Below are 15144 nucleotides of genomic sequence, written 5' to 3'. Positions count from 1 at the left end.
AGCTCTCAAAGGAAGTCAAAGGAGAAATATCAAAATTTTAAGATAAGAACCCAAAGATGGTGCCTTCCCTCCAGCTGTTTATTTTCCTTTACTCTGACTTTATTTGCCTTTTTTTCCTACTAGGCTCTTGCTCAGAAGCTCTGGTTCTGAGACTATAAAAGCAGCTGGCTCCTCAGGGACCCTTTCTTACTAAAGCCAGCTTTCAAGAAGGGTGCAGAGGGTGAGGGTGGCAGACACCAAGCCGCAGCTTCTCCCTGACCCCCACTCCCCAGCCCAGAGCCCTCTCTGGGAGATTCACAGTGGACTCATCTGGAAGATAAAGGCCTCTGGCCGTGACTGCATTTGTCAGGCCCTTCCCCGATTCCCCATGACTTGGTTGATACCTCCATGAAGGGCACTCATCAGCAGCAGGTCTCAGAACCGGGGATTGATCTTCTAAATAGAGGCAGCAAAAGTGCTGCTCGGCGGAGGAGTGGATAGAGAGGTGGGAACACCTGCTTTCAAATGACTCACCAATGAAACGCACACTCCATTTTCTTGGCCCTAAAATATATTTCAAAATAAGAGAGCAGGCTTTTAACACAGTAATCTTGCTTGCGAGGTGTCTAGGAACCACGGAATAAATTGTCCGCCATTCGGTGCTGCATTATTGTAGATGTAGCTATTTATCAGGACAAATTCTCTCAGGTCAAGGAGTATCACACTATTTTCTGTTTTTGACCATAGGAGAGGTGTCTTTTTCATGTTTCGCGTAGTTGGCTAAAAGCTCAGGTTTCTGGATGGCTCTTCTCAGAACTGCAGGGCCATGAGAAACCCAAGGACCTCCTGTGGCCCACACCTCTGGTTGAAAATGCATCCGAATGTGTATCTCAGAATTATCACTGCCAGGAATTGTTTTTTTTCTATTGGAATTTATGTGCTGCCAACTAACCAGGGTATCTTGATTTGTGATTAGTGGAAGAAAAAAGAAAAAGCTCGTTGCCCCAAATCTGAGGCAACAATTCAGGTATTCAGTTAGCATAATTGACTCTCCCGAAGTCCTTGTCCCTCACTGGATTTCTTCTTTGCGCTCATAGAGCCTGGCAGGTGTTTCCACCACCACACCTTGTGCTGTGAGCGCCATTTCTCTAGCAGCCATACCGCCATCCTGTGACCACTGCCCCTCCCACGTCCCCCACAAACACGATTTACATGTTCTGAGATGTGTTCTGCATTACCAAGCCAATAAAATGCCTTTTAAAAGACACAGAGGGGCTGGGCGCGGTGGCTCACGCCTGTAATGCTAGCGCTCTGGGAGGCCGAGGTGGGAGGATCGCTGAAGGTCAGGAGTTCGAGACCAGCCTGAGCAAGAGCGAGATCCTTTCTCTACTAAAAAGAGAAAGAAATGATCTGGACAGCTAAAATTATATATATAGAAAAAAAATTAGCCGGGCATGGTGGTGCATGCCTGTAGTCCCAGCTACTCCGGAGGCTGAGGCAGAAGGATTGCTTAAGCCCAGGAGTTTGAGGTTGCCGTGAGCTTGATGCCACGTCACTCTAGCCCAGGCAACAGAGCGAGACTGTCTCAAAAAATAAATAAATAAATAAATAAATAAAAGACACAGGGGGTACCAAGGCCAAACAAGTTTTTTAAGCTGTGTAGTATGTTCCAGTCCTCATCTACTTGGAGATTCCCCATGGGTGTTTGCATGGCAAAGACTCATGGAAGTCTCACAAGAAAGAGCTTTGTTTAAAGCTGTTTAACAGAACTGTTTCCCAGTTGTATTTGACCACATACGATCTGGGGTGATTGTGTGAGTGCCTCTTAGCACCCACGTAATTACTGTTCTGTGAAATCAGCTTTGGGCGATGCCGGTTGCTATCCTTCTGAGACTGGGTATCAGAACGATACACCAGATTTTCGATGGATCCTGGCTAGTCTCTTGGAGCTCTCTTCCAGTGACCCCAATCGCTAGCTCACTGGAAATCTGGAGTCTTCTCTCCCTATCTGGAGTCATCTCGCTTCCACGTCTAGTACCAGCTTTTCCCCATCCTCTTGAAAAGAGGTAACAGACGAAGCTTCTTTTGGAGTGTCGACACACACCCTCAGTGGCTGTTACATGTACCTAAAACCACACCCTTCTGCATGTGGTCTCCGGTTTACATTTTCTGATTCACAAAGCAGAAAGACTAAACGGTGGCCTACAACATGCCTTTGGTCAAGTGGAGGGAGGTAAGGAAAAGCTACCATTTGAAAGACCCCTGAGCAAGACATTAAGTATTTGCTAGAGAGGCAGAGGGAAGCTGGACATTTGCATAATGTCTATTTAATGCCCGAAGGGAGATCGTGACAGCAGCTAACAGTCGTGGCGTGACCCAGATGCTGGGCCAGCCTCTCCAAACACAGTCTCATTCATGAAAGCCTTCTGACGACCTCATGGGAGAGCTGCTATGATTTCCCCATTTTACAGACAGAGAAACTGAGGTACAGAATGATGAAATGCTTTCTTTACCCAAGGAAGTTGGTGACAGAGGCTGAACTCAAAGCCCAGTTGTCAGAGCCTAGATTTTGGACTTTCCCCACTAGCCTGCAATTCAAGTGCTGCTGAGACAACGGGGACCTAGATGTGATTAACTATGAAAGAACAGAGCAGAGATTTTTCCCCTATTAGAATCTTTCTCTAGGGAAACAAGACGGTGCCACTTAAAATTAATAATACTGTGCCTCGCCTTTTATACTAGCCTCATTTATTCTGACTCATACAAGTAACAAATAAAAGTTTTTAAAAAAGAAAAGTTATCAAGAAAGTTACTTTAAAAAATTAAAGCAATAACACTAGGAAAGAGAATTAGCTGCTGACGCATTTAGAAAGGAATCAGAGAAAGGAAATCTCATTTGTTCTCTTCCTACATGTGCAATAATTATTCCAGAAATCATGACTGCCCCCCCCCACTTTTCTTCTATGACTTGCTCTGCAAAACTGATAATTTCTGAAGCCAAGATGGGAATGGGAATTAATTTGTCATTTAATTTTTAATCAGTTAAAGACATCTGAGTGACACAACTAATCAGTCTGCACATGCGTGCGGGAGGAGTCCTTGAGGAATCCTCCGACGGAAATGAAATACAGCATCCAGTGCTGCCTCTGCTCGAGCAGAGGCACATCAAAGATTGAGCTGTCTCGAAGGGGAAAGGGAGAACGTGGGCGTCCCCGTGCAGCTCAACATTCAGAGCAAGTCCTTGTCGGCAAGCAGCAGGAGACAGCCAGGGAGCCATCCCACCTGAGGCTTCCTGTGTGCTACAGAGGGCCTGTTGGGTGTGGACCTGGATCCCTGGGCCGATCCGATCCGGGGGCAGGCTGTGGGGTCATGCCTGAGGCTGAAGTCCTAGCTATCTGCTTGTGCTCTGCTCCCGGTAGGTTTGCTCCTCACCCCTAATAAGTTGCTTGCTTTTCTTTGTGGCTCAACTTACCATCTCAGCATGGCTACTCATCATTGGGCTATGTCCATCTCTCAAAGGACTTGGCTACCAAAAAACGTTCCAAGGTGTTTTTTCGGTCATGATTCTAAAACTGTACCAAAGGACTGGCCAGCAGTGTCTCCCGGTCCTCCAGCGGCCTGCCATGGAGCAGGCCTGCTCGAACCTGTTGCTCTCCAGGTCTCAGAAGCTTAAACGGCCACACGGGAACAGTCCGTTGAGTCCCGCTGCCCCTCACCCCAAAGATCCATCTACGGCTTCTTCCATGCTTGTTTCCTTTTCAGTGACTTCAGTGTTTCTAAACCTGTAGCCTGGTTTCTCTCTGGCTTTGCTGCCTAGGTGTGGTCTTCGGAGCTAATTCTTATTTTACCCTTTTTCTAGTGAACGACACTAATGTTCAGTTTTTGGACCAAGATGATGACGACGACCCCGACACAGAACTGTACCTCACGCAGCCCTTTGCCTGTGGCACAGCATTTGCTGTCAGTGTCCTGGACTCACTCATGAGCGCGGTGAGTCATCCCGCTCCCTCCTCCCTACTCAGTGGGCAGAGGATGGGCGGGTGGAGCACCTCCAACCATAGAGGCCCTGGGCTGGAGCTGGAGCTCTGGTGGGGAGCGCAACTCCGGAAAGCTCGCGCTCTAGAAGGGAGTACCTGCATTCGTCAAACCATCACACAAGTAAACGTTTGATCATAAATTCCTCAAAGTGCAAGGAAGGCCGTGAGGCCATGTAGGTGAGCACCTGACCTGGTCCTGGGGGTCCAAGAAAGATTTCCCAAGGAAATAGTATATTTCATGCTAAGATCTGAGCCATAATGAGGGGAGATTTTGTGAGGAAGGCTAGACCTGCAGGACCTCGAAACCTATTTTTCACCCTTTTGGTCTTAAGAGTGATGAGGAAGCTGAAGGGTTCTGGTTGGCGAGAGATGTAATCAGGTTCAGGTTTTTAGGGGATTGCCTTGGCCAGTGTGTGTGGGGTGGTTCAGAGATGCACGATGGCAACAGGGAGTCTATCGTGGCTTGGGGCAGAGCCAGTAGAGTGGAGGGAGGTGGATGGATTTCAGTGTTTGTCAGTAAAATTAATAGGACTTGGGAAAACATTGAACATGAGCAGAAGGTGGAGAGGACGGAGGGTCAAGGGTGACTCCCAAGTCACTGCCTGTCACTGACACTGATGTCCTTGGGAGAGGACTAGGTATGGGGGCAAGGCCAGGTCGGTTCTTTTGCTGCAGGGAGGTATGGAGTTGGTGGCAGAGAGAGGAGGGTGGGCTGGCCCAGGGATTAAACCCAGCTTTGGTTTCCTTTATAGCTCGATGTGCATCAAACAATCTAGCCATTTGTTTATTCACTTTTAAGATCAAAAAACAAATAACAATTAAAAAATAGATCCCAGCTTAATGGAAACATCTTTCACTGCAAAAGGCAAAAGCAGACATTTAGAATGAGTCATAACCTGGGTATTGTGAATTGCTCCCACTGAGTGTCTTTATTTATTATATAGAAAAGCCTCTTTATTTTGGAGTTCTCAAATTCACAATTTGTGAAAATGCAGACATAGGCTGGATAAAAACTGACCTTTGGAGAATGCATGAAAAGAGTTTTGTTGAACACATTAAAATCATAAACAGAACTAAGATAGTTTTTATACACATACATTTCTTCAAGTGCTTAAGAAGGTTATTCTCCTGAATGTGTTAACTGATATGCTAATTATGCATTATTCTCATCTATTCATTAAAGCTAATCCCAGAAGGACCTCTATTTGAGGAAAGAAAAAACATAAAGCTTTTTAAGACTAATTTAGGTTATTCTATATTCCTGAATGTGGTCCAACTGCAAACGTATCTTAGTTAGAAATAAGAATTATGGATTTAAAAATAATTATGAAACAACGTTCATCTGAATTAAGGTTGACTGGGCTTCATGCCATACCAGGGCTTTCTAAGCCAACAAGGAGATAAAACGGTCCCTAGAGAAGGGCACTCTTGGTTTCCCTGGGCTCATGACCTTTCTGAGGGGCTCATGATGCTGAAGCTAACTTTTCTACCTGCTGGTGATGTTGGACTCAGTTTGGGCAAACTCCCTGAGCAGGCCAGAAGGAATAATAGAAGATATAGGATATGCTTATGAGAGTACCCCATATTCTCTGTCATAGGCTTCATGGTTTCCAAATCCAGTTTCAAGTGAATTATCATAATTCATCTCTTTAGAAATTTCATTTTAATTTTCATCCTAATTAGAGAGATTTCAGAAGACTGTTCTCACTAAGAGGTGATTAAACTGTTTACAGTAGAAAAAATTCTTTTCCAGAACCACAAGATACTTACCCAGTTAAAATTTTTAAAAATCCAAATTTATAAAATTATTTATATTCCTACATATCAGACATATAGTGCGTTCCTAGCAGGACTGGCTACATGATTGGCAAGGTCACTTTTTTATGAATTATTAAGAATTCCAAAATGGTGACAATAGAGTATTAAACCAAGTGAAAGATTCTGCTGAGTGTAGACCCTGTGTGAATACACAGGCTGCACACCCACGAAGCCAGCCCTGGTTCCAAGGAACACACTTGGTTTAAGCACCAGAGAACTTTCTCTCCACACCAACGGGACACATGGTGGCCATGGGGTGGAGGTGGGGGCACATCTGGATTTGAGTTGCACAGCTGTCTGTAGCATCACAAGGGAGTCAGTTCTTGGAAATGCAGATGAGAAATCAAAGTGAATTAGTTTGAGATTTTTTTTGTTTTAAAGCCCATCTCCAATTTCCTTTGAAATACAAACAGAAATGTTTGGGAGAGGCTAGTTAGGGCATAAATATTGTCTGAGAGCAGCATTTCTTCTGCATTCTAGCCTAGGAAAAAAGGATGTCAGGAATCTAGTAACTGCCATTGTGTTTATTGGCAGCGGCATCATTCATTGAGGGCCCAGAACTGAGCAAGGCACTTCAGTCTCATTATCTAATCTTTTGGACAATAATATGAATAAACTTGGCTTAAGTATTGAAGTAAGACATATTTAACTAGCCCACTGGTAATAACTTTTCAAATCATTAATCCAAATGCCTATTAAAGTATTCAAGATCTTGTTTTCATCACTGAGGATGAACGAGCTCCCTAGTGAGGTATTGAATTGGGCCTGGTTCAACAGACCCAGTTGGATCTAGACCTTTGGATAAAAGGTTACCTGTGATTTCTTTGTATTTCACCCCAACCCTAATTTGTGAAAAAGCAGACTAGTCAAGTACCAAGGCAGTAACTAGAAGGAACAAAATGGGTTGGCAGGAATATAAATGGAGAGAGTGAGACTCCTCCCAACAGCAGGGGCCAGAGGTAAGCTTCCATCTGAGGCACTCCTTTACAAAGCAACATCACAGCACCCACACACAAATCTCTCCAAATGCCAATGATCTTCTTTATCCAGCACTCCTCCCCAAATTGCCATTTAATCATGTGTCTAAACATTCTGTGAATATTGTCCTTCGTAACTCAACTCCTGCTGCCCACTGCTTCATTTGTTAAAAGAATAATGTTTGATTCATCACAGGCATTCCTGCAACAGATAGGGATGTTACAGACATGGCCTTGTGGCTTTATCCTGAAAATCGACAGCAGAAATACATGATGAGAAGGAATAATTATGCTTATGGGTATATGCCTCAAAGATCACAATTTAGAAATGTATTTTTCTGAATGATACCAGCTTGCTTCACACACTCACAGACACGCACTCACACACATGCGTACACACACAATGAAAGGAATTTTTAGAGCTGAAACTCACATATGAGTATTCAGATTTCTTTTCCATCCAGCCATCACTTCCTCCTAAACCTGACCCCAATTTAAGTTCTCTCTAGACCCTGGAAAGAGAAGATTAGACTCAAGAGAAGTCTTAAAATGGCAGGTTGCAGACTGCATCCAGCTTACAGACAACTTCTGCATTTCTTACGTTTTTATTTTTAAGTTGAATTTGTTGCCAATATTTTAAAATTATAAGATTTTACATAAAATATAGGTTTCCAGTTTCTTTTGATTGAAGTCAGAAGACAGATTCCCACAAAGTAACAATTGGCTAGAACCGAGCACCTGTTCCCTTTAGCCACAGTCCACACTACTCCCTATTAATCCCACCAGGCCTGCCTCATTCATGTCCCTTCCCTGTCTGGTCCATTCCATTGACCCGGCCTTACCAGCGTCTTGCCTCCTGCCTCTGATTTAATATGCCTGCATTATAATGTCTGTGGTCAGACAGCATCCTCAGCCTCCTGGTCATTTATTTGTCCTCTGCATTAGGAGGTTGTGCATGTGATGCCAATTTTCCTGGAGCCTTTGGCTTTTCCTAAACAAATCATTATTATTGAAGGAGCAGTGAGAAGCTACCCACTTCTAGGGAGAAAAAAAGAGCATCCTATTATAAGAGCTAATGAGTTCCAATGCACGCAAGTTGGTAGAGTTGTCATTTTTTTTTTTTTTTTTTTGAAAATAAGATTTCATGAATTTTCAGGTTTGCAGGGTATACCTAACCTGGAAAAATAAAGAAAGGACATACCATAAGAGTGTTAAGAGACAGAGCAGAGAAAAGGAGAGGCCCCCTTTGCTAGCACACAGTATGTCTAAGACATATTGGAGGCATAACAGGGAACACCATCCTATGGAGAGACCCCCACTGCTGCATCCCCCTGAGCCAGAGAGAAATTCCAATGGAGCAAATTATACCAGCTGTATCTTTGCTTTGTTCACTGCAGCACAACGCCCAGCCCAGCTTAGGGTTTGCATGGCCAGTTAAGCAGTATTTTCATAACAAAGGCAATGACTGGGAGGAGGGATGCTGGACCTTGAAGGAGGACTTGTAGCTTCTGGTCCTTGCTCACTAGCAGCCCTCACGTGTCTTTTCTACTGCCTGGGGCTTAATTGGGTCCAACTGTTAAATGGGAATGATACTAGCAATCCCTTAGGGTAAGCAGGAAAGGGCAAAGGTATATGAAATATTTCACAGAGCAGACACTTTCACTTTTTTTTTTTTTTTTTTTTTTGAGACAGAGTCTCACTCTGTCACCCTGGGGTAGACTGCAGTGGCATCATCATAGTTCACTGCGACCTCCAACTCCTGGGCTCAAGCGATCCTCCTGCCTCAGTCTCCCAAGTGGCTGGGACTAAGGTGCATGCCATGATACCCAGCCAAGTTTTGCTCAGGCTGGTCTCAAACTCCTGAGCTCAAGTGATCCTCCCACCTCATCCTCTCAGAGTGCTAGGATTACAGGCATGAGCCACCGCGCCCAGCCAGACACATATTTCTTAAGATCACATGTAACTACAAAGAAGTCAATTCATTTTATATATGTATGTACACATATGTGTGTGTGTGTGTGTGTGTGTATTCATACACATTCTCTCTCACACACAGTTCTTAGAGCAGTAAGATTTGGGAGCTAAGTGTGTAGTTGAATCAGGGATATCCCCAAGAAATGTTTGTGTGTTCTCATCTCTAATATCAGAGAGCTGCACCTTCTTTGCCAGAAATGAACCTATGTTAGTAAGACTGGAAGACATGACCATCTGGAAAATGGGTGCACATGATTTACTGTCTTCACACTGCACTTTTATTAAGGGCTAGACCCCGGATCTGCTGTATGGAGAGGACCAAGCTATCAGTCCAAGCTAACCTAGTGCCGTGTGATTTCAGTTACATAAACAAGTTAACACCCCGTGACCCTGTTCCGTACATTCCACTCAAGAGCCTCCGTTTCGGCAGCTCACAAGGAGACGGAGGGTCCATGGGCCGTCCCGAGGCAGACAAGCTAGCGGTGGTGTCACAGTGGCAAACGGTGGTTTGTCCCTGCTGGCCTCAGAACACGCCACGGCTGTCACAGCAAGCCAGGCAGGCCTGGGATAGAAAAAAAAAATCCAATCATTCTCATCCCTCACGAAAGAGAAATACTAAAAATAAAAATCTACACCATGAAAACTAGCAAATATAAAAAATGGCAGCTATGACATGGAAAATGACAATTTTAGAGCAATTATAAACGAAAGGCAGAGAGCCATTAAAGTTAAGGCAATGTTATTAAAAGATGTGTTAATTTTCAGTTAAATTTTCTATAAAAGACCAATTAGTTTAAAAGGCTTGACAGCATTAACTGTGAAACATAAGCTCCGGTAATTATACTTTAAAAAAATAAAAAGGGGAAGATGCTCAGGCGTGTTGGCGACGCACGCGCGGAGGGGCACCGGCAGAGCGGGCTAGATGGCGCTGCGGGCTCAGATTTCCGTGTTGCAACTCCCCGGTCCCTTCCCCGGCATTTCACGGTCTCCTCGGGGTCTCGTTCCAGGACCCGAGGAATCATCAAACTATAGAGGAGAAGGGGGCCACCCCTGTGGGCTGGGCCAGCTCTCTGTTGTTAGGATGAGAACACAGAGCCACAGGGAGAGGGAATTTTCTAAACTGGTTACATTGCTATTAAATTGATTGTTCTTTTCATAAGCTACCATTTATTGAATACTCATTGTCCATCAGAAGTCACACAAATGCTCTCACTAAACACTAATCTGTAAGATGTTTTTTATTTTTTCATTCCTGTTGTATGGGTGAGGAACCCACGGCATAGGTATGTTAGGCAACTTTCCCACTCTCATGACTGTTGAGGGCTTGAAAGCCACGCTAGCTGGGTTCGGAAGTCTGTACTTGTAACCAGGGACTGTGTTGCCCTACTCAGAAGAAAGGCTTCCCTGGCCAGATGTGGAACCCTGACCCTGGCAGTGGGAAGAGGGACTCCCCTATTCCTTAGGCTACATAGGTCTCCAGATTCCAGGCACGGAACAGAACCCTAACTCAGTTTTCTTATGCTCCCCTATGCCCATGTGCCACAGAAACAGCCAACAGGGAGGCCTCTGCCCAAAGCATCCCTGGAGAATAATCCTGCCAGGGTTGGAGGTTCTATGCAAGAACCCCTCAGAAGGCTTCTATAATAGCACAGGTGCCAGGAACGTGGTTCATGGTAAGGCATGGAAAGACTGGCAGTACCAAAGCTAGGGAGGCAAAGGCTCACATCTGCACAGTACAGTCCTCCCTTTGGAAGTTTGTTTTTCTTCAATTCTAGCATTTCTGTTAACCCAGAAAAAACAATTGTGCCTCCTGGATCAGATGAGCTGTAAAGAGATTTCTTCTAGCTGGCACATCCTCCACAGGAATAGTCTTTGATACTTGGCATCTGGTTTGCCCCATGATGCTGAAACAGCCACCTCCTATGCAAAAAGCCCTGGAGTGTGCTTGACTGCAGACTGCTGAATGCTATCTGAAGCACCCTCCCCCATGACATAAAGAAATTCATGCCCTCCAATATGGTAGACATAGACACGGCACCCTTTTCCAAGGAAGGCATTTTCTTTCCACCAAATTGTTGAGATCACAAAGAGACATTGATATGTGCTCATAGCACACCAATATGTGATGCTCAAAGTACTTCTCTGCATCTGAATACTAGGCATCAAAACAGAAGCAAGAGAGTTGCTGGTGGAAAGATACCACCATTCTCAGTCATCACAGATTCTGCTGCCCGCTGCCCATGGCTCTGCTCCTTGCTGCCTGCCTGGTGACAGCAAGGACAGCCATCCAGGATGCAGTGCCAGCTCAGAGGGCAGAGGACTGTGTTTAGAGATGTTAGTGGTACCAGAGTTGTTCAGGCACCTTTGAGACCCTGTGACTGACTTTGAAATTGTACCTGTTGATGGGCAATTTTGAAAGTGATGCACCCTTTGAGTTGTACACAATTTCACTCCAAACCAAGGCCTGGGGATTAGTAAGTGCTCAATAAATGTCAGTGACTGATTGATCAAAAAGATTATGCTGTTTCAATATAACTGATGTCAACACAGAAGTGGAAACATGTTAAGGTGAAATCCTAAAGATCTGACAACACCGTAATCTCCCAGGTTGACCTTCTATACTTATCATTGTAATGGAGAACTTGTGTTGTTCTTTATTTAAAAAGCATTGATGGTGTTTTCATTAGAAAAGTTATTCATACTCCTTGAGGAAAATTTGGAATGCACAGAAACATGTAAAAGGAGACATATAAAGAAGAGACTTACAAGGAACATATAAACATAAAAAGAAAATATATAAAGAGGGAAATTGAAATGACTCATATTCCCAACACCAAGGATAAGCATGGTTAATATTTTGTTGTATTTCCTTCCAAATGGACAGGTAACTATGGAATCATCCAGTTTTATATCTTGGTCATTTCTTTCCTTTTAAGTTAATATTTTATCCAGAGAGTATTTTATCACGTCATTTTCTTAGATGTCATGATTTGTGAAGCCTTAATAAGACCTTATAAGACTCCATCCTATCAGGTACCAGAATCTATTTAACTATCACTCTATTCTTGGGCATTTAGCTTTTTAAAATTTTTGTTATAATAATAACTAATCATGTGATAAACGATTGTACATAAATCCTTGAAACAGTAGCATCTCATTACCTTGAGGTGAACTTACTGGGTTTTTAACAAATATGAAAAATATGGCCAATTTATCGCCAAGAAACAATTGTACCAATTCACACCCTCATCTCATGCATTCTGGTGGGCACTATTTGTCATTTTCCCTAGAAGGTCCTTTAATTATGTTTATGATAGTTTTGAAATATATCAATTTTTAATTTGTATGTAACTATGTAAATGTATATATTTTTGTGAGGCTGTTTATAGCTATATTTTTTGCTTTTAACTATTAATATTTTATAAAGTTCACTTTCTTTTTTTAAGAAATTAAAAATAAATTGTTTTCACAGTAGAAAATATATAAGTAAATAAAATTACAGGAAAAATATCCATCAAAATTCTATGACTCAGTTAATGACTAACTAAAATTTTTGTTTACTACTTAAAGTTATTTTTACATAAATATAAATACATCTATCAGTTCAGGTATGCATTTTTAACAAGAATTTTGAATCATGGTGTTTCTTGAATCCTACTTTTTTAAAAACATTTTAATATTATATAATTATTACCATGTCATTAAATAGTCTCTGAAAGTAACATTAATGTCTTACAATGTAAATGCGTTATTATTCAATCATTAGCATATTGTTGAAAACTTTTTCCAAATAGCCAGTTTCCCCAAAATCATTTATTGAATAAACATCCCTTCCCCATTGTGTGTGATGCTGGCCTTATCATATTAAGGAGTGGATCTGCAAACTTTTTGTGTAAGAGCCAGATGGTGAATATTTTAGACTTTTGAGAGCCATCCAGCCTCAGTCACGGCTATTCAACTGTACTGTTGTAGCACCACACAAGACACAGACAATACGTAAAGAAAGAGGCATTTGTGGGTCCCAGAAAATTTATTTTCAAGAAGTGGGTGGCATGGCCAGATTTGCCAACCACTGTATCTTAATACTAATAGTAGTCTTAAAACTATTAGACTATAGTTCTCATACATCTATTCTGGTTGATTGATCTTCTAATTTTTAATATTGTCTGCAAGATTTAGTTAGGAAGTCTTTAAAATTTACTATAATATCTCAGAGAACAATGTTGTAAAACTCTTTCCAAAGGAAATTTAGTCTAATTGTATTATGTTTTAAAAAATCCAATTCAAACCTATAATTAAGTGCATATCAAACTTGAAAATTTCACTAGGAAAACAATGACATTAAATGTCCAGTTTACTTGTTAAAGAGTATGGAATTTTACTTTTTTTCCTAATAATTTTTTCTTTTACTTTGTAGATGATTATTGCTTTGCTTTTTGCTTAAAAACAATAGCTATTGTTCTTATTCATATCCAGAGACTGTGGTACTAAACAGAACTTCCATAGTGTTAATTCTCTTACATTTCTAACACTATATTCTCCTTACTTCTAATTTCATTTGTTTTTTTTTTTCAGTTATATTTGTCATAGGTCTATTTTATTTTTTTCAAGGGATTATTTCTTAATTTTATCCATTCACCAAATATCCTTTTTCTATTTCATTAATTGATGCTGTAATTATTTCATCCTTCTGGTTTTCTTAGAAAAAAGAACAATAAAAGACAATTATTTTAATGCTTGGTTTTATTTATTGTAATTTTTTTGTGTTTAATAGTAACAGCATTTAAGGCCCTGAATTTGTCCCTATAGTTTTAATCTCAAACCATGAGATTTTTATATGTCATTCTCAATTTTTAAATAGTCTATGTTCTAAGTTTGATTTTCATCTTGATCTAGTAGTTATTTAGGATATTTTTAAGAAAAACTTTGAAGTTTTGGGATATTTACTTTTGCCTCTACTATGTCATATTTAATTTTTTAAATGTAGGTTGTACAGCTTATATACTTTGTTATGTGCATTCAGATTTGATGCTTTTGTCCATTGATCATTTTTCTGAAATTATTCTTACAAAGTTTAGCGAAAATCTACTAAACCAAACTTATTAAATCCTCAGTTTTCTTTTTTGGTCTATTTGACCTGCAAAAGCTAAAAATACAATGATAGTGGGGGTGTTTCACATATTGCTTTCAGTCCAGATTTATTTTACTGTAATTGCTAGTTTTGCTTTCTGTATTTCAGTTATAATATTTGCCCATAAGATATGGCTCTATTGTAAATTTTAATGGTTAACAATATAAAGTTAACTTACCTAACGTTATATTTTAAAATTCTCCCTTGAAATATACTTTGCTATGCTTTTTTTTTCTGTCTGTCTCTTGTGAAGATTCCAGGATTTGATACTGATTTTAATCTATTTTACCAATATTTTTAAACCAAATTTATTCATATTTTAGTTATTAAAGGTCTTTAAGGAAGCTGATGCTTGTTTCCGAGTGTTTTTTAAACATATTAAATCAATCAATAAATAAGAACTTAAAGATTCGAAACTATTTCAATTGCCTTTACAAATGATTGGCAGTTTAGCTGCATATAGAATTCTTGGAACAAATGTGTCCTTTCAGAATTCAATTGATGTCCCTCTTACATTTTCTAAAGAATCTTTGGGCTAGCGTGATTTTGTAGTTTTTTTCCTTACAGCATTGTGTTAGCTCGTTTTTCTTCTCCATTTAATATTTTAAATTCAAATATTCACTTAGTATAGGTCTAGGTGTTGGCCACATTCACTTGGTGAGCCCTTTTGGTCTGCATCCTAGGATCATTTTTTTGGCTTAGGACAGGTTGTTTTTGTTAGTTTGCTTGTAGCTTGAATTTTCTTTACAACTTTAACTTGTGAACACTTACTGTTTATCACTTTGCCCTCTGTTGCCTTTTTCTCAATATCAACCAGCATTTTCATTTAGAAAAAAAAATGAGATACCTTTCTCTATATAGTTTAGAACTACCTCGTTTTACTTCTAGATCACTGATGGGGTGTGTGTGTGTGTGTGTGTGTGTGTGTGTGATTTTCAGTTCTACTACTTACAGATTCTTAGATTAAAAAGTTGGCTTCTACAAATTTAGTTCCTTTTAACTATTTCTTTATTTTAAAAGTCTGTAATGAGATATAACTAACATACCATGCAACTCGCCCATTTAAAGTGTATAATTCAATGGTTGTTTTTATATTCATAGACATGTACAACCATCACCACAATCAATTTTAGAATATTTTCATTTTATCAAAAAGAAACATCATACTTTTTAACCATCTTCCCTTCCCCTAAAACTCTACCCATCACATCCCCAGCTCTAAGCAACC

The 15144-nt window shown here is 40.8% G+C and overlaps 1 protein-coding gene across 26 annotated transcripts in view; it reads left to right on the top strand.

The window, feature by feature from the left end:
• The window catches only part of KCNMA1 (potassium calcium-activated channel subfamily M alpha 1), a 725165-nt gene that overhangs the window by 684288 nt on the left and 25733 nt on the right, over nt 1-15144 (top strand). For all 26 annotated transcript variants that reach the window (XM_069460487.1, XM_069460484.1, XM_069460483.1 and 23 more), the window contains one exon: nt 3839-3969. In XM_069460487.1, the coding sequence (XP_069316588.1) occupies nt 3839-3969 (131 nt within the window). The remainder of the gene's footprint in view (nt 1-3838; nt 3970-15144) is intronic.

The sequence above is a fragment of the Eulemur rufifrons genome, chromosome 28 (genome assembly GCF_041146395.1).
Source record: "Eulemur rufifrons isolate Redbay chromosome 28, OSU_ERuf_1, whole genome shotgun sequence".
Lineage (NCBI taxonomy): Eukaryota > Metazoa > Chordata > Mammalia > Primates > Lemuridae > Eulemur > Eulemur rufifrons.
This window is presented reverse-complemented; position numbering and strand designations above follow the sequence as displayed.